An 18,678-nucleotide genomic window follows, 5' to 3' on the forward strand; every position below is an offset into this window, starting at 1 on the left:
AAGCCCTCTAGAAAGCCAGTCTGCTGCAACCACCAGCCCACATACAGGCACCACAGAAAGATCAGTGTTCACAACTCTGATGTAGACATGAACATACACAGACACAAAAAATGGTTTTGCATAACCCCCTTGTCATGCCTGCCCACAGGGCAGCTGATGCTGGTGTGGCTGACCTAATGTGCTGTGTTGTGTGCACAGAGCACCAGAGGACTCTGGTCACACACTACTGTTCCCTGCTGCTCTCCCTGAGCAGTAGCCAAGGAAATCAGGGGGTCCCTTCCATATACTGCTGGTTTACTTTTGATTAGCTGCTTCATTTCTAAACCTCTACTTCCACAAATGCAACCTCTACACACCTCACAAAGTGGATTCAGGCACCCAGAATTTATAAAAAAGCTCTGATCTACAAAGAGCTTTGAGTTCAGTTTTGGCCACCCTGAACAGCAGACTCCTCTGATCTCTTTGCAATCATTGAACCATTAGTGTTTCTGAAGTGCCTGAGCAGAGCAGCGAGGATGCATAACATGCAGGATTATACTTTCTTCCAATTTTTAGCATTTTTCAGCCCATTTCTTAGCAGATTTCTTGGGTCACCCGTTCCCACTCCCTGGTAGATGAAGCAGTCTCACGTCCACACCCCCTCCATGAGCTTAGTCTGGTGACAGCTCTTGCCTCCACTGCTCCTGCCAACCTGCTCCCTTGTAGCCCACTCATCTCTCACCCCATTGCTGACAAGAGCAAGGCCACTGCCAGCAGCTGCCAGGGTGTTTGATCTGTGCCCATGCCCACAGCTTGGCAAGGATGCCAACAGCAGCAAGAAGAACAGGTATCTTTCCAGCTTGCCACACAAGCTTGCCCAGGCTGGGAGACTCAATTTAAATGTCTTTCATCCGAGCTCTAATCTTCCTTTAATTGGAGGTAATTGGCATCTGTGAAACATACACCTCTCTATCAAATGTGGCTTGAACTAGATTTCAAATTCACACAGGGAACAGCAGTGCTAAAATGTTGCAATCACATAAATCTTGTCTCTTTTAAGTCAGGTTTTTCCACAAATACGCTGACCTTCCTTTGCCATTGTAACCTGGTTCCTGTGGAGGCAGGATGAAGAGATTATTTCACCTAATCAGGAAGGCAATCTGTTCTCATTTTCTTGAAGCTGGGATGTGAAATGAGAGGCCCAAGGGCTAAAGTATTTCAAGGTATTCAGTGCAGTTGGAAAGCACTGCCATGAAACTGAAGGCTGCACTGGAAATCTGAGGTTAGACAATCCTGGGCACAAATAAAATGAAAATCCTTCTCCCGGCATTCTCCTGTTTACAAGGGCAACCACCATGTTTGAGGCTTTACACCCTAAAATTGGAGAGAAATCCCCATGCCTGGAGAAGGCACGGCAGTTCCCAGCATATGTCTGGAGAGAAGGCAGCACATACAGACCTTTCTAACCGTCCAGGCATCCTGGGACTACAAAGCCACCACAAAGCCACTTCTGATGCAGTCGACCTCACTTTTGTCATGGCCATCTCTTCCTACCATAGTCTTGATTTTCTTCACTTGACACCAACCATTCCTAAGGTGTGGGACACATATCTCATATTTATCACTTCAACATTTTAAACTAACCAGAGGCGATTAAGGCAAGCGGTGAAAAATAGCCACCACATAAGCTTCTTCTTCTTCTTCTAAGAAACACTCACTTCATTATCAAATCTGCACTCTTAGTACTTCTGATTGCAGTTCCAGAGGGCTAGACCAAGGTTCAGGTTTTGTTTTCTGTAGACTTTCTTCCTAAGCCTTTCCATAACATGGTTCCATAAACTACGCAAGGATTTAAAGTAATGTCTCTCAAGCATTATGAAGCAGAGATAATTATTCTCATTACTAACATTTCTCAGAACCAACCTTCATACTAGTGCAGAAATCTACTGCAGTCTGAAAAACAGTAATAGAAACATTTACTAATTTTGAGTGAAAACACATCAGTGGGCTTAACCTCTGAGTCAGATGGATTCTGGAGCATCTTTGCTTGCAAGAGTCAAACACGTTTAGTTTTTTAAAAAAGAAGTGCTTTTTTTAAAAAAAGAAGTGCTGAAGTATCTGTCTGTATCATCTGTGCTTGGGCTATCAAAGCAGCAAAGGAAAAATATTTCTCCACTTCCATGGGAAGAGCAATTGTGGTGAGTTGAACATGGCTGGATGTCAGATGCTGACCAAAGCTGTACTATCACTCCTCTCGGAGAGAAAATACAATGGAAGGCTCATGGGTTAAGATAAGGACAGGTAGATGTCACTCACCAATTACTATCATGGGCAAAACAGACTACTTGGGCAAATTACTTTATTGCCAACCACATCAGTGTAAGATGATGAAAAAGAAAACCAAATTTTAGAACACCTTCCCTCCACCCCTCTCTTCTTGTCAGGCTTGATTTTATTCCTGATTTCCTCTCCCTCCAAACAGTGCAGGGGGATGGGGAATGGAGGTTGTGATCAGTTCATCACACATTGTCTCTGCCACTCCTTCTTCAAGGAAGGACTCACACAATATTCCCCTGTTCCAGCATGGGGTCCCTCCCATGAGACAGTCCTTCACAAACTTCTCTAACATGAGTCCTTTCCATGGGCTGCAGTTCTTCACAAACTGCTCCAACATGGCTCCCTTCCACAAGGTGTACTCCTCCAGCAGCAGACTGCTCCAGCATGGTCACAAGTGCTGCCAGAAAACCTTCAGCATTGGCTCCTCTCTCCATGGGTCCACAGGTCCTGCCAGGAGCCTGCTCCACTGCAGGTTTCCCACAAGGTCACAGCCTCTTCAAGCATCCACCTGCTCCAGTGTGGGGTCCTCCATGGGCTGCAGGTGGATTTCTGCATCCCTGTGAACCCCCATGGGCTGCAGGGGAGTGTCAGCACTGGTGCCTGGAGCAGCTCCTGCCCCTCCTTCTTCACTCACCTGGTGTCTGCAGGGCTCTTTCTCACACATATTCTCCACTCTGGCTGCAATCTGCTCTTGGGCAGTACCTTCTTCCCCTTCATAGCCATGTTACCCCAGAGTCAGTACCACCATCACTGACAGACTCACCAGTGTTAGGTCCGTCTTGGAGCCAGCTGGCATTGGCTCTGTAGGACACCAGGGAAGCTTCTGGCAGCTTCTCACAGAAGCCACCCCTGCAGCCCCCCCCACTCCCAAAGCCTTGCCACGGAAACCCAACGCAACAATATATACCCCCACCACAGGGTAGCCGTACACATTTAGGACAGTTTGCTTTCTTTTACTTGTTAAGTGCAAACAGCACTGGATCCACAGAAGGTTTTTGCAACACAGACTGACTTTTATGTTTCAGGACTACAAACACAACACACCCAAATACTTAGCATTTTTCTTCCTTTATTCTCCCCTCAACTATCTTTGGCTGAGGTCAGGCATTATAATCCCAGTGAGCACATTCCACTTCTAAACACCTAACAGTTACATTTTCTGTCTGTTCAACACTTGGCTTCAGGAACAGACAAAGCAACAGCTAAGTCATTAGGAAGCTGCTTCAAAAGACTATTACAGATGTCTAAGCAACACGAAGCAGCATCTTTGAAATCCAACAAACAAAAAAAAAAAAAGACTTGGACATGGCTCAAGGAAATAATTGATGAGAAACAGCACAGAATGTATGCTAGAAAATAAGGGCTGTGCTTAAACTACCTAGTCATCTGCCTCAACACTGATGCCTCAGTTTCCCTATCTCAAAAGCCAGGATAACCCATTCTTGACAAGGCAGACCAAGACAGTCACAAAGACTGCTATTTAACTATTACCCATCGTGAGAAAAGCCTAGATACTGATCCCCAATAACAGTCTTTCCAAATTCATCTTTGCATGTGAACCTGCACCAATATTAGTAAACACTTTCCTCAAAATCCTGAAATAATTACTCCTAGACTATGGCAATTTGTTGGTTGGTAGATTGTTAGGGGTTTTTTCCCTTGCAGAACTTGGATGATCAGCAGTCTAACTTAAAAAAAAAAAAAAAAAAAAGAACAAACCACCACAACTAAACAAAAAAACTTACAATGCTTTTTTTTCTTATCAACCAATTCAAAAGGTAACAATAACTATTTCAGCCACCCTTCAATTACTGTTTCACTTATTTCAAGTGCTTGAGCTCAGATTGCTTCACTGTAATTATGGATGTCTGTCCATAACTCTGTGCCTGGTTACCACAAACATCCTTTTAAGTCTCTTCTAAGGAAGAGGGAGGACATCAGCCTTCCACCACTGCCAGCAAGAGAGTAGCTGCAGCACAAACACGGATTCAATACCCTGCTGGCAGTGTTACCAACATGACATACGCTGGTACCAAGTTTTAAATAAAATGGCACTGCATTGTGGCACTGCATGCTTGTACCAGGATTCAGTTAAAACATAATTTGTAGTGGATGAAACAGTAATTTCATCCAAAGCGGTTTCCAGATCTAGTTTCCCACACAAACACATAAACTCTTCTCCCAGCAAATGAGGCACAGGCATGGACCTTACCACCCCCTGGCAGTAATGACAATCCCAGATAAAAGATAAGAATCAACTGTTCTGTCTTTGCACAAGACCTCTGTTCTATATGATAATTTGTCATATACAGGGCAAATAAACAATAGGTGACAACACCAGCACTACTTCTGCTTATGCAACCTTGTCAAAATCAGCAATTCCTCAGCATACCCAACACACACTGAAACAGAAAAACACAACAGACCAACTTCAATCAGACACTTGGTTACACTATTTCAGTGTTCCTGGGAAACACATTTGGACAAGAAATAACTACTTCATGCCATCATCATTAGTTTCAGTACTTCCCACAGGAAGGAGCTCAAACCCTTGTGAAAACTGACTCCTGCATTTAGCTCCCCCTCTTGTCCAACACTCCAATGTGCCACCACTCTAAAGCTACCACAGAAGCTCAAGATCAGCCAAGACAGAGGCTCGCTAGAAGCAGTGGTGAGTGCTACACACAGATGGGCCTTCCAGAACACCCCCACAAAGCCATTCCACAGGAACCAGAGTAGCAGGCAAGGCAGTGAACTGTTACCTTGACAGCAATGCAGACAAAAAGACAGGCTATGGAATTTCAATCCCACCTGCAAATTTGGAGAGGAGGGCATTGCAGTGTTATTTATTTATTAGGGTTGCTCTGTAACTGCATAGCTCTTATTCCATCTTTTGCTACAGACTGAAACAAGTGTTTGCTCCAGCAAGTCAATTCATACATAAAAACCAGTGGACTCCCAAAAGGAAAATTTGTCAAGATGATTCTTATAAATCTGAGAGACCCATCAGCATCCCCAGTGCTGCCTGGATTGAGGCACCTGTTCTTCACTCCAGCACTGACTCTTCATCCAAGACAGCCTCTTGCCATTTACCAGCAGAACCCAGAGCAGGGCAGTAACACCACCCATGGGACCAGATACACCTCTTCTCTAGCAGCAGTCCACAGAATGGAGTCAGGGAGAAGTTCCAAAATAAAAAGGACACTGCTACATTTTTAATAGTTTATTAACACTTCAACCTTTAATAACTTTGAAGAAGGCCTGAAAGATAAGTTTTGCTTATTGACTTTGTCTTTTCCCCTTTGGCAAAATGTCACCTTTCAACTCCTCCCTCCACCCTCCCTCCTCCCAGGAGGATAATGAAGTTCCAAGCTGATGTTTGGTTGCTTCTTTTAAGTTGGCTTCAAACATAGCAGCAGAAACATGCAAGCCTGGGCAATAGTGTCTGTCAACAGCTTTTAGAGAATGAGTAGAAACACACAAATAACTTGTGCATTGATACAAATAACTTTTTCTTAAATGAACTTTATCGATTTTTGTAAAAGTGGGTTAAATTTGGTGCCCAGAATTACTACAGCAGCTGTATCTTCTAGTTAGCTATGTTTAGGTTTTTTTCCCCCTGAACCATACTACTCTTTTTTAAAGTGCTATATTCATAAAAATTTTTAAATAACTACTTTGCTATTGTATACTTGTATCATCTTGCCCTTTTCAGAAATCAGAAGAGCAACCTGCAACATATATTTAATGAAATTAGGCATTTACCCTGACACAACTTTATGGGCATCATGGTCTGCTCATCTCACCAGGAGCAGATGAAGAGACTGTATTTCCCTGTGCTTACATACACGAGTAAGCAGGCAGACAAAGCAAGAAGTTCTAACCATTTCAGGAACAAAGACAAACAATTTAATCCATATTACATAATTCACTGAATACAGCTGATCTCATCCAAAGTGACTCCTGAGAGCAAAATAGTTTTAGCATTACATTTTATATACAGCTATGAAGGGATTACGGGAAACCAAGTCAGTCTCCTTAGAGCATTACTGAGAACTCCGGTTACAAGAGCGCTGTACACTTGAAAGCATCACTTAAACCACGACCAAAGTTTTACCATCAACTTTCTTCTTATTTATGAAAAAAAGTTATTTCACTCTGATTTTATCATTACTTTAACCATATTCTGCTGCCAGGTATCAAAACCTGAGTCAGTTGCATTGAGCAATGACTTTTTTTTTCTGGTTTTAAGTCCTCTAAGTGCTAGCACCTTTGAAAACCTCCACACACCACGCTGTAAACATTTTAAGATCTTCCAGAGTGTTTTGTGTGGTTTTTCTCCCTTCAATGCAGGAATGACTGCTCTATCTGAAGCAAACTACATCCTGCACAATATTGCTTTCGTTATTTTCCACGTAATCAGTTTGGAACAGGCTATGAAATTTTGATGTGGAAATGTTCTGTTAGAGAAAAAAATCAGAAGAAATACACCATTCTGAACCAGCGGAACCAAAATAATCAAAACCTTAACAGAGTTTTTTCCAGTCACTGGGATGGAAGGAGACTTGAATGCAGACACTGGAACAAGTAATTGGAAACATCAGTGCTTGCATGCTTAAGTGAAAACATAAGCAGTATTTGCATTTTCTCCATCATCTTCCTTGTACATGTGCAAGAGTTTATAAAAAAAGTTTATCACAGAGAGCTATGACAGAACATGATGTAATTAAAAAAAAAAAAAAAGCAGTAGAAATCAAAGGCAACCAAGATAACGTACATCTTTCCCAGAACATTTTTCTCAGCTACATAAGGTGTGCATATACCAAGATCTAACACACTTAGCTGCATCACATCAAGTCAAGCTGTCCAAGAGCATACACAATTTTGCTTACAGGAGTATACCTCTTCCACAATTTTTCAAGTTTACAAGTAATTCCCTGTATTGGATTATGCTTACTCAGAAGTACAGATAATATTTTGTTTCAATACTACTGTTTGTTTTTATGACATATTCAGAGATGAGGCAAGATGTAAGATTAAGTGCAGGGAAGCATTTCAGACCCCAAAAATGCATTTTTTAAAACTTAGCTATACATGGTTAAAACAGGTAGATCTGCCAAGAGTTGCATAAAATACTTTTTATTTCCCAAAGGTGAGCAACTCAGAAAATATCAACTCTTCTGCATCATGAAATTCACTATGGGTGTCTGAATGTTCAACTTGCATTTTTTAGTATCTGCTAAGACAGAATTATAAACTGAGTAAGTTAATATATGTGAATTAAGTACCCTTAAGAAATCAAAGAATAATGTTGACTCCTGGAAGACACCCAGAAGATCCAAAGATGGAACAGAAGGTTGATTATTACACTCCTGCACAATCCAAGCAAATTGTTAATATATTGAAAACATTCATGTCTGGCATTTGCACCTGCTGGATATCCAAATTATTCTGTCCCAAAACAAGTTTGATAACCATCTTCTTTGTAGCTGAAAGCAGCCAGAAAACAGTTCATTTTTTTAAACAAATGGAATGGAAACCTTTTTTTTTTTCTTTCCCAAGCCTCAATTACAACAGTCAAAGCCAGAGACTTAAGCAAATAAACTTCAAAATAGCCATTTGTTACAAGTAGCAAATTACCATGAACAATGAACTTGTTAAGAATCCCCTCTAAAAGCACGACACACACAAACAGGCTACCCAGCAGAAAAATCTGTTAACAATTTTATTTCTTTTGTCATGTTAAATATTATGGGACAGGACTGTTAAGGATGAAGAACTCTCAACAATGCCTCACAAGGAATAAGAAAGAAATTCTGCCATGATATTAGCAAAGTAAGGTAAGGAGAAAATTTACACAGTAAGAGGCACCATTTCCCCCAGAATACCTCTTGTCATATTCCTGAATGAGTGGGATTAGCAATCTAATAAATCATTTGTCAAGAGGTAACAGCAACAGATAAAATTTTAAAGGATTATTAAAATAACATTTACAAGACTCTGAACAATTTTCGAATTCTTATTAAAACCACAGAAAGAAAGAACAATTCTTTATTTATGAATTTTCATAAAGGACTGACTGTGCAACTGATACCTGCTATTGATGACTGAATGTACAATTTTGTCCAGCAGCTGAACAGTTTGTCTTTTCAGATTGTGTTTTCTAACCGTGCGAGATCATTAAAGGCAAAGCCTGTTATGATGCTGTACACAAGAACGGCCGCTCGGGCCGTACTACCCATGATGTGGTAGGTAAACAAACCTTTTTCTGGCCAAGAGAAAACAAAACAAAACAAAACAAAACAAAAAAAAAAAACCAAAATGAAAAAACAAAACAAAAAAAAAAAGGAAACAAAAAAAACCAAAAAAAAAAAACAAAAAAACCCAACAAAACAAAACAAAAAAAAAGGAAGCTGCAGTTTTGCATGCTTCTCTCACTCATTCTTTCTACAAGATGAACTTCCCTAGAAAGAATCCAATGAAAATGGCTGCAATTACAACAAGAAGTGAAGGAAGAGAATTAGAGCCATTATCTCTGAGGGCCAAAGCTGTGGGTGATCCAGATTTATCCGAGTGCGCTACCTTTCTGAGCCTCAAGCCTTCATCCTGAGGGGAAGAAAAAACACAGATGGAAAAAAAAAACATAAATACATCACTAGGATAGTAAAAGCTGAACTCAAAAGACCATATTTACTGCTGAATATTTAAATGAAGCTTAAAAAAACCCTCAGCACATACAAAATTACATCACATCAAAATCCAAAATATGAACATAGAAAACCGTATTTTAAATAAGGACTGTAATTCACTAGTCTCTCTGCTTAAAAAATATACCAAAAATCTTGCCAGGCCCAATGAAGCATTCTGCTCTTACTTAATATGTGTCAAAATTAAATAGCAGTAATTCCTTATTGTTAAGGAGAAATATCTGCTTTGTTTAGTGTCAATGTCATCAGAATAACAGGTGTGGAGATATCATATTATTTCATAGTTCTTTAAAAGGCTACCATGGCCAATGAAACTGTTCCAAAAGCAAATATATAGAAAAGACACAAAGTCATGTATTGACTAGTTACTGGTCACTGAAATGACACCTTTACATAAAGGTACAAGAAAGTAGTGTTTCCTTACCTCCTCTGGCCAAACAATTGCTCTTGTTCACTAGCTGTTTGTAATACAAAATATTACTGCTCTAGATCTCACTCATTATTAATGAAAAATAAAGCACTTATACAAAGCTACTAATTCAGTAGCTTTGACTTATACTTAAGGTAACTAAGGTCACCTTAAATAGGACCACTTCATTTAAGAAGAAAATTCTGCAGCTTCACTGTCTCCTCCATTACAATCACAAAGTCTCAATCACTGAAAAGTTCAAAATATACATTATATACAGGACAGTAATGTCATATTATGAATTGATCTTGACATTCTAACAGCTTTATCTACTTGCTGGAGTATACATCTTTTGGCCTAATTAGAAACCAGACCTTTCACTCAAGAAGAGTGAAGCCACTTCAGTATAAACGCGGATGCAGAACTTACTCTCAGGTGCCGATTTTCATCTGTCAGCTTCATAATCTCTGCCTGAAGTCTTTTGCACTCCTCCACAAGCTTCCTTGTTTCAGTGTCATTAAGTGAAACACTATGTGGTTTTGGCATCGGTCCATCCTGCTTAGATGTGTTCAGTACTGGGGCAGATTTGCTTGCATCTATATCATTCTGTAAACATCAAGAATAATTTGAGAATTTACTTACCTAGAGAAAAATCATCCACAGCTTAAAGTGAAACAATGAAGCTACTAATATAGTTCAATGATGTTTATATTTACAGTAAGCTGAACAGACACACTGACAGTTCAATTCTGATTAGCTCAAGTATTAAAAAAGCAAGAGAAGATTGCACCGTTTACCTGGTACTACACTCTACTGAGACACAAATTAATACTTTAGCAGTTCAACACTGACCCAGGAGGCATCCAAAAGAGGGCATAAAATACACCAAAGAGCATTTGAACTTGGAGGGGGGGGGGAAATAAAAGCAAGAAAGTAATCCTGCAATAGTAAGAAAAAAAAAGTAAAAAGGTAAAATCATAACAGGTCATGTCACAAACTCCATGAAGTATGTGTGACACAACGTTTTGCGCTTGTAATACCTTTTAGTGACGGAAAATAAAGTGCTGCACAATCATGAAAATTAAGTCTGACAGCATCCTAAATACACATTACTAATTTTGAAGAGCCACAAAAAGCTGTGAAAAGAACAATACTGAAATTAACTATCTAATTCCCACAGCTTTGCCCAAAACCACACAATCATAGAATAGTTTGGATGGGAAGGAACCTCAAAGAAGATCTAGTTCCACTCCCTTCCCCCCCTGGCCCACTACAGGCAGGGACAATTTTCACCAGATCAGATGCTAAAAGCCTGATCCAACATAGTCTTGAACACCTTCAGGGATGGGACATCCACAATTTCTCTGGGTAACTATTGAAATAAGATCCCAGTATTACTGAATGGAACATGCCTGGCCTCGTCTGACCCTTGCTGCTGGACCAAAGGTGGCAGCTGTGGTGTTTCACCTCAGAGACACCTTTGGCTGACTGGATGTTGCAGCTGGGCGCTTGGGACAGGTCCAGGCATGCAGGAACTCAGCTTTAGCTCTGGTGGAAAGGCCTTAGGTGATGGTGAAGGGAAAAGGAGATGGATTCTGCCAGAGGGTTTAATCCAGAGCTTTATTCCAGGGTCACAGATCTCTGAATCTTGTGATATTCCAACACAACAGAATCCTGACCCGTGGTTGCTGTGTCTTTTAAGCCTCGGGGAGAGGGGGAAGGAAGGGATAGGTATGCCACCAACCAGGTAGGAGGGGGGAAGGCTCAGGGGACAAGTGACACCTGGATAGGCCAATGACCCCAGGGCTGAGAAGCATCTTTTGAACTTTTGCCAATCAGACGATGCCCTTGCTAGAATGTTAAGATTGACGGACAGCACTTAGCAAGGGGGCAAGGGGGAGGGGGAAGGTATTGGCACACCTGGGAGGGACTGGGATAGCTGAAACAGGATATTGCATCACACTGCAACAGGTAACCTGTTCCAGTGCCTCACTATTTCCTGAGCAAAGAATTTCCTCCAAACGCCAAACCCAAATCTTTCCTCTTTTAGTTGAAAATTATTCCCCCTTGTGCTATCAGTATCTGCCTGTGTTAAAAGTTGCTGCAATGAGGTGTCCATGGAGCCTCTTCCAGGCTGAACAACCCCAGTTCTCTCTGCCTGTCTTCATAGGAGAGGTGCTCCAGCCAGCAGGTCCACACGCTTCTTATGCTGGGGAACCCAGAGCTGGACTCAGGATTTCAGATGGGGTCTCACAAGGGCAGAGTATAAGGAGGGAGAATCTCTTCCCTTGACCTGCTGGCCACATTTCTTGTGGTGCAGTCCCAGATGCAATTGGTTTTCTGGGCTGTGAGCACACACTGTAGATTCATGTCCTGCTTTTCAACCATGAGAACCCCCAAGACCTGGCAAGCCTGACTGCCAGTGAAGGTTGAGGCAAAGAAGTCAGTGGGTACCTCAGCCTTCTCCATATTTGTTGTCACCAGTTCTCCTTTCTTGTTTATCAGCGGGGTTCACTCTCCTTGTCCTTTCTTTTCTAACATACTCCACACTTACAGAGTCCTTTCTTGTTACTCTTCACATCCCTTTTCATCTGTAACTTAGTTTTCCTGATCCCACCCCTACACACCCTCATGTACTTCCCAAGTCACACGTCCCAGCTTCCACTGGCTGAGCATCACCTTCTTCCGCAATGCAAGGAGCAGATCCTTGCTCAGCCAGGCCATTTTCTGGCCTGCCTTCCTTGATTTCTTACACATGAGGATGGAGAGCTCTTGCACTCTAAGAAAAATGGCCTTAAAGAGTTGGCCCTAAAAGGGCCTAAAGCCCCTTAAGCGTGTAAAGAGATGACTTTTTAATTAAAAAGCAAGCTCCTCTGTCCCTAGGGACAGTTTCTTAGGAGGAAGTACAAAAGGAGGTGGTTTTGTATAGCTCATTACATTTCTCTCACTACATTACACACTTTATAAAATTAAAGCCAGAAAGTAGACAACGAAGTGCCTTGATAATAAATGCTCAACCCTTACATTTTTACTGTTTAACACACATTTAGGAAGTTTACACCTTCATCTCATAAATTATCCTTTCCAAAAAAGAAAGAAAAAACAATAAACCGACCCCAAAATCCCCAACTACAAAGCAATCCCTACACCCCCTTCCCCTCAAGATTAAACTGAGACTGCATCTGAAAACTATAAAGTATAAAAATAACAAAAATACAGTTTTTTGCAACTGCTCTCCATTGTTGGAGTTTTTAAAGGTGTGGTTGGACAGAGTGCTCCTTCTGGGACAAGATATTGGACCACATGGTACTTCAAGGTCCCTTTAAACGTGGGATATTCCATGATTCTGTGAATCCTTAAAAAGTTATATACTGAACACTCCTCCTGTCTTATTTAGTGCAAATTCCATCAATTCATTTAGTCATTAAATCAAGTAAGTTAAAAAAACCCTGAAATTTCTGTGAGAGCCTACCAGTCAGTGTATGACAGTTTCTTATTCCTTACTTACCAGTTTATCATTTTCATTGGGCATTTCAAACACACATCTCAATTTGGAGTCCATCAACTCATCAGGTTTCGCTTCTTTCCACTAAGAAAACAATTAATACAGTTATTTAACATGCTGCACTCATGCAAACATCTCAACAGTTCACAAGATTGCTCTTAGCACTGACCTCCTATACAGCTGAATAGCATGCTTACCCTCCCTGAAATTTTCAGACTTGCTTATGAACAATGCTTTTTGTTCACACTCACTGCTGTGAAGTAACAAAAGCTAGAGATGGTTATTCAAGTCTGGAAATGAAAAAGAGTAAACTGAATGCAAGGATAGATCCATCAGAGGTTTGTATGACACAGGGAGGGGACAATACAGTGGTTTCTTAACACACAACAAGAAACAAGTAGCATCTGAGTCAGTTTGAAAAGAAAGTTCTAGCCCTATTATGCCTCAGTAAATGTACTGCTTGTATCCCATCTTGAAAGCACTGATTTTAAATAAAAGATTGAAAGACACCTTTTAGTGACTCTACATGTGTTCTAGAGTAAATTTCTTTAGTTCTTCAAATTTTAAACTGTTACCCACTTTCACCTTTTACTGCATATCATGTAACAATTTGGGCCTAGAGAATTTTTCAAAGCTGTTTATAAAAAACATTTAAATTTTAATGATATCAGTATATTTAAATAACTAAACTATGTTGGAATCTCTCTACTCAACTGACAATTAACTTTCAAAGCATGCACCTCATGTAGTTGCCTCAAATTCTTAGGCTTAGAGACAGGTCTGAAGTCTGAAGCAATTTTTCTAATAGGTCCTCCTGTTACCTTATAGGTGTTGCAGATTCAAATGTTCAGGTTTTTCATAACATGCTTCTTTTTTTTTTTCCAGCAGTATTAGTTATACAGTCACTTTTAACTACAATTAGCAAATTTCTGCAAGATCTGTTTCTCAGTACTGTATACCTGAACTCACTAAGAAAGCAGTTATTTGAAAGGTATTTCTGAAGTTGGTTTTTATATCCTTAACCAAACAGGCAGGCTTCATTTACCAAACAGAACCAAGAGCTACTAGAGCAGGTGAAGAAAAACAAACCAGTTCAAAAAGGCAGACAGATGTTAACATTCATGTCTCCAAAGCTTCACAAAATCTAGAAGGTTTTCCACAGCTTCCAGTGAAGAGTGATGTCACAGTAATCTTTGCCTTTATATAAGGGAACAGAGACCAAGAGGTCTCTTGGATTTCAGCAATTTATAAAATCCCATCTTTATCCTTTGTTTCCCCTCTCCTTCTCTGCCTTGAGTGAACATCGAATGTACCTGTGTGAACCCAGGCATTGCTTAAAACAGTTTGTAGAGTTAGAAGCATGTGCAACGTTGACCTCCACCTTAGGACATACTTATGTGAGTCCACATACACCCTAAAAGGCATGTTCTGACAACTGAGGGCTTCATTCCCATTGGTGCCAGCCAGTAAAATCAGAAATAGGCACCTTACTTCTGAACTAACAAGCACAAACCTACATACCTTCTTTCTGGATCTTGCATCAGACCAACCTAGCCTAAGAACTAAAGTTACAACATGTTCTATTAAAACAGAAGATAAATCTATCATTTGTGCTGTGTTTAGCCAGCACTTGGTATCTTGTAGGGAGACACAAGATCTACTTTTAGTCTTGAAAATGTTTTAATTCATTATAATCACATTCAACATTTCACTTAAAACACTTTTCGTACCAAATGAACCCCTTCACATACAGCTTCAGGCTTGTTGTTTGAATATACTCTTGATTCGTTTAAATTAAATCTGTTTATCCCTTTTAAATTAGCTGCATATAAAGCTATAATATGCCCATATTTTAACACTGAACTGACCTTACCTTAGACTCACTCCTATTTCCATTCAGTAACCTCTATGCTAATCACTACAAGCAAGTTCTAAGAGGTGACCTTGTTCAGAGAAAACTCAATTCTTCAAAAAGGAATCATTTCTAGTTAAGCCAAAATTTTTAAGGAAAAGGATACATCAGCCATTTTACTCCAATTTTACTTACCACTGCCTCCATATCTGTAATATTTGGTGGTGCATAGGTTGTTTGTACCATGAACTTGTGTTTACTCTTCTCATTTGGGTCATAGTCAAAAGGCTGCAGCATTACTGTTCCAAAGGAAAAAAATAAAACTGTGATTCTTCAGCTAATTACTACAGCAAGTATGTACATACAGCAAGCACTTCAAATTTAGTCCTCATTGAGCAGACACTGAAAGTTAAAATGCAAAGGCAGTGCATACACTGTAGAAAAAGGGACTGAGAGGTCAGAGTCTGGTGTGGCTGACATGATTATTTCTGTAATTACTATAGGAAAAGACATTTCATTCACAAATATGAACAAACATCCTGTAAAAGAGACCGAAAAAAATTACATCTAAATATATGTATGTGGGAATAGACTTGAAACTTGATCTACCAGAGAATGAGGACTCAATGAACCGGAGAGATAAATTATTTTGCAGTGTACATACACCTGTCTTCCACAGAATGGGAATTTCAGCTCAGTATATCCTTATACAAAATTAAGAGAAGCAGAGGCAGTTTTCAGAAAAATATAAGAAAAAATACATGGAGTCCTATAACAGTAAACTATATATGTACCTATTTTATAGCAATGAGAAAGCTGTGGCAGAGATACTGATAGAGCTTGAAAAATGCAAAAGCAGAGGGGAAAACATTAACAAGTAACAGTAACAACCTTTGAAGGAACAAGAGTAACATCGTATATTATGAAAAAAACTCAACAAAACAAGCAATTTCCGTTAACAAGTTAACAGCAAACGACGACAGGATAATAAATAGTAAATTTAGAGTATCAATGTAAAGAAAAACAGCTCTTACGCAATTTGTATTTCAGGAAAAAAATGAAAAAACATGGCAGAAGAAGTGATCTACTTAGTGATCCACAGCTGAAAAGTAATAAATGATTAAAAACCGACAGTGGACTTCTATATAATGATTTTCAAATCACATTTCCAACAATGAATTTAAAAACTGTCTTGGCTGTGAATCAGCACAATGCATTAAAGAGGCTGAAGACAGCTAACACTACCACAACATTCAGTTTTGAACATAAGAGCTTCAGCCCACAGTATCCTATAGTTATTTCTCTCTGCACAACAATATGAGAGAAATCTATTTTTAATTATATGAAAGATGACTCAGCACTGAAAACATTCAGCTGAGAGACTGATGAGATAAAGTGGGTCACTAGAAAAATAATCTGTGCACTTATCTTAGCAAATGACCCAAAAGAAATTATATGCCTAAAAAAAAAATATGAAGCTGACACTGTGGGGAAGAGAACTTAGTTTTGAAAAGCACTGTGGAATCACTGTAACTAAACAATGGCACACAAAAACATCTTGAGGTCACTGTAGCTGAATAACTGCATGAGAATCCAGCAATACAGAAATAGGCACATCAAAGACTTCCTGTCATGCCAACTGAAGACTCAAGCAGTGTGACACGTTTCCCTTTATTGGAGATCCTGAAGCCACAATACTGTTTACAGCTCCAGTACTGACTCATTTAAAAAACCAAAATATTTAAAGCTTTAAAAAGATAATTTATAGCTATGAAAACACACAGGATGTAATCCCTCCATCTATTCAATTCCCTGAAGAGAAATGCCAGCAAGATCTTGATTGTGATATTGAACTACCCAGTGGAAAAATCCCAGATACCAGGTCAAACACACAGCTAAGGTAAAATGGCTCTAAGTTGTAGTTGAAGACAGAAATAAAGAAGTTTTTGACTATTTGAATCTTAAATCAATTCTTAAATCTTTCATCCCCAAGCCAGTGAATAAATACCACGAGTCCAGATGCTGGACTGCCATGGGAAGCAATAATGAAGTTTTATAAGGCTCCATTCTACAGATCATATTAGATTAGAAAACTCCTAAAGGAAAGTTACTCTAAAGTTTTAATCAATCACAAACTTGTCTTGCCTTCTTCTTTGCATCATTTGAACATATCACCTGAAGATAGCTCTCCAGCTTCTTTTAAACTTCCCAAAGGGTGTAAGAATGTAGATCTGAAAAGCTGTGAGGATTGCTCCCTTATTTCCCTTTTGCTTTGCTACAGAAGTCTCCAAGGGTTCTAAAATAATCAGTTTTCTAGACCTAGGAGATGTAGGAGTTCACATCTGTATTGCCTGTGACATCTACAACCTGAATGAATATCCCTTATTCTAGAGATTCTACCACAAAACGGTCAGGAGAATGACCTACAAAAACCATTTACCAAATCTGCAGACTGTTATCTAGTCTTCCCATTTTCTTGAAAAAAACTACTAGATACAATTGTAAACTATTTTTTTCTTAAATGCTATGAACTATGAAATGTTACACTTTAAGCACATCAGAGCAGCCAAGAAATGTTCTACTTCAGGATACAAACATGAATATAGTAGTCTGAGGCAAATGTACTGTTAATGTCACTGCCCATTTTCAACTTGCTTTTCCTCCTTTTGAGAGCCACAAATAAATGTGACAAAGGCAAGTATTTCTACATGGAAGATTTTTTCATGTATCATTGCAGCTCTACATCAAGTTGTCATCACACTAATGAGGGGAATCCTTTCTATTTAAAAATAAAAAGGTTTTAAAAAGCTGACATACTTCAAACAGTCTTTAGGATCAAGCATTAGGGAACTGCATCAGAGGCCTTAGGAACACTTAACCTACAACTGCATGCATTTATTTTTACCTGAAACAATTACAGACGATCCTGGGTCAATAATTCCACTGTTTGGCCTCACACAGTATCGACGAGGTGCTGTGGTCTTCACTTTGAAGCATACTTTTCTATCTGATGGATTTCGTAGTTTAAGATTTGTAGTTACTACATCTGTAAAGGGACCTAAAAAAAAAGGTTGGTCTTTTTAAAATCGCATCTCTGGAGAAGAAATCTGTTTATACAGTACAAGTAACTCTTAAAATACATCTTGTTGCCAACAAACTGGCAAAAGCAGGTTAAATCATACACCTGTTAGGCACATACCCTGTGTTACATGCAAAGAGTGCTCCATCACCTTAGTTATAACAACATACATTACAACAATCAAGAACTCTTAAATATTACAACAGACTTGAGCTGCTGGCACAAGTGGTTCATATATGTATATGCTATTCCTACCAAATCATTCTTAATATTTGCAATACCTAGAAGGTACTGGTCACATGCAAAAGTAAATTTCACTGAATTGTTCTTCAGGAGTAGAAGTCACACATTCTTTGGAACTCTTTCAATTGTTCAGAGAAAGAAAACACTGAGACTAAAACATAGTCACTGCTCTTGAGATTTCAACTTCGGTGGGGTTCTGACCTCCTATAGACTTAAAAGAACAAGGTATCAATCTCCTCTTTTAAACTCAAAATAAGCAAGAGAGATGATACTCTGTTTATGCATGTACTCCACCTGATCCACAGAAAAGCAATAGTCGCTATTGCAGTTGAAGTTACTATATTTATGTATTCAATGCATAAATATACAAAGTGTACTCTCTAAACTGTATTTATGTTAAACCTTCAGGATAGGAATCCTTCCAAGTCTGGACAGGAGGCATAATTCTAATATCAAGCTGCAAAAGCACATCTTTCAGCAGAGATCACCTTCATGCAATGCCACACAGTAACAGCACAAAAAATAAGGTTCACAGCATTCTGAGCAGTGTTAATCTTCCTTATGTTT

The 18,678-nt window shown here is 39.4% G+C and overlaps 1 protein-coding gene across 1 annotated transcript in view; it reads right to left on the minus strand.

Annotated features, from left to right (window-relative positions):
* Positions 1 to 6,202: 6,202 nt before the first annotated feature.
* VAPA (VAMP associated protein A) overlaps positions 6,203 to 18,678 on the minus strand; it is a 28,598-nt gene continuing 16,122 nt past the window's right edge. The window contains exons 2-6 of the mRNA XM_054633487.2: positions 17,695 to 17,847; positions 14,985 to 15,088; positions 12,941 to 13,021; positions 9,862 to 10,038; positions 6,203 to 8,922 (exon numbers count right to left, since the gene is read on the minus strand). Of these exons, the coding sequence (XP_054489462.1) occupies positions 8,764 to 8,922; positions 9,862 to 10,038; positions 12,941 to 13,021; positions 14,985 to 15,088; positions 17,695 to 17,847 (674 nt within the window). The 3' untranslated portion in view covers positions 6,203 to 8,763. The remainder of the gene's footprint in view (positions 8,923 to 9,861; positions 10,039 to 12,940; positions 13,022 to 14,984; positions 15,089 to 17,694; positions 17,848 to 18,678) is intronic.

This window comes from Agelaius phoeniceus, chromosome 1 (genome assembly GCF_051311805.1).
Source record: "Agelaius phoeniceus isolate bAgePho1 chromosome 1, bAgePho1.hap1, whole genome shotgun sequence".
Lineage (NCBI taxonomy): Eukaryota > Metazoa > Chordata > Aves > Passeriformes > Icteridae > Agelaius > Agelaius phoeniceus.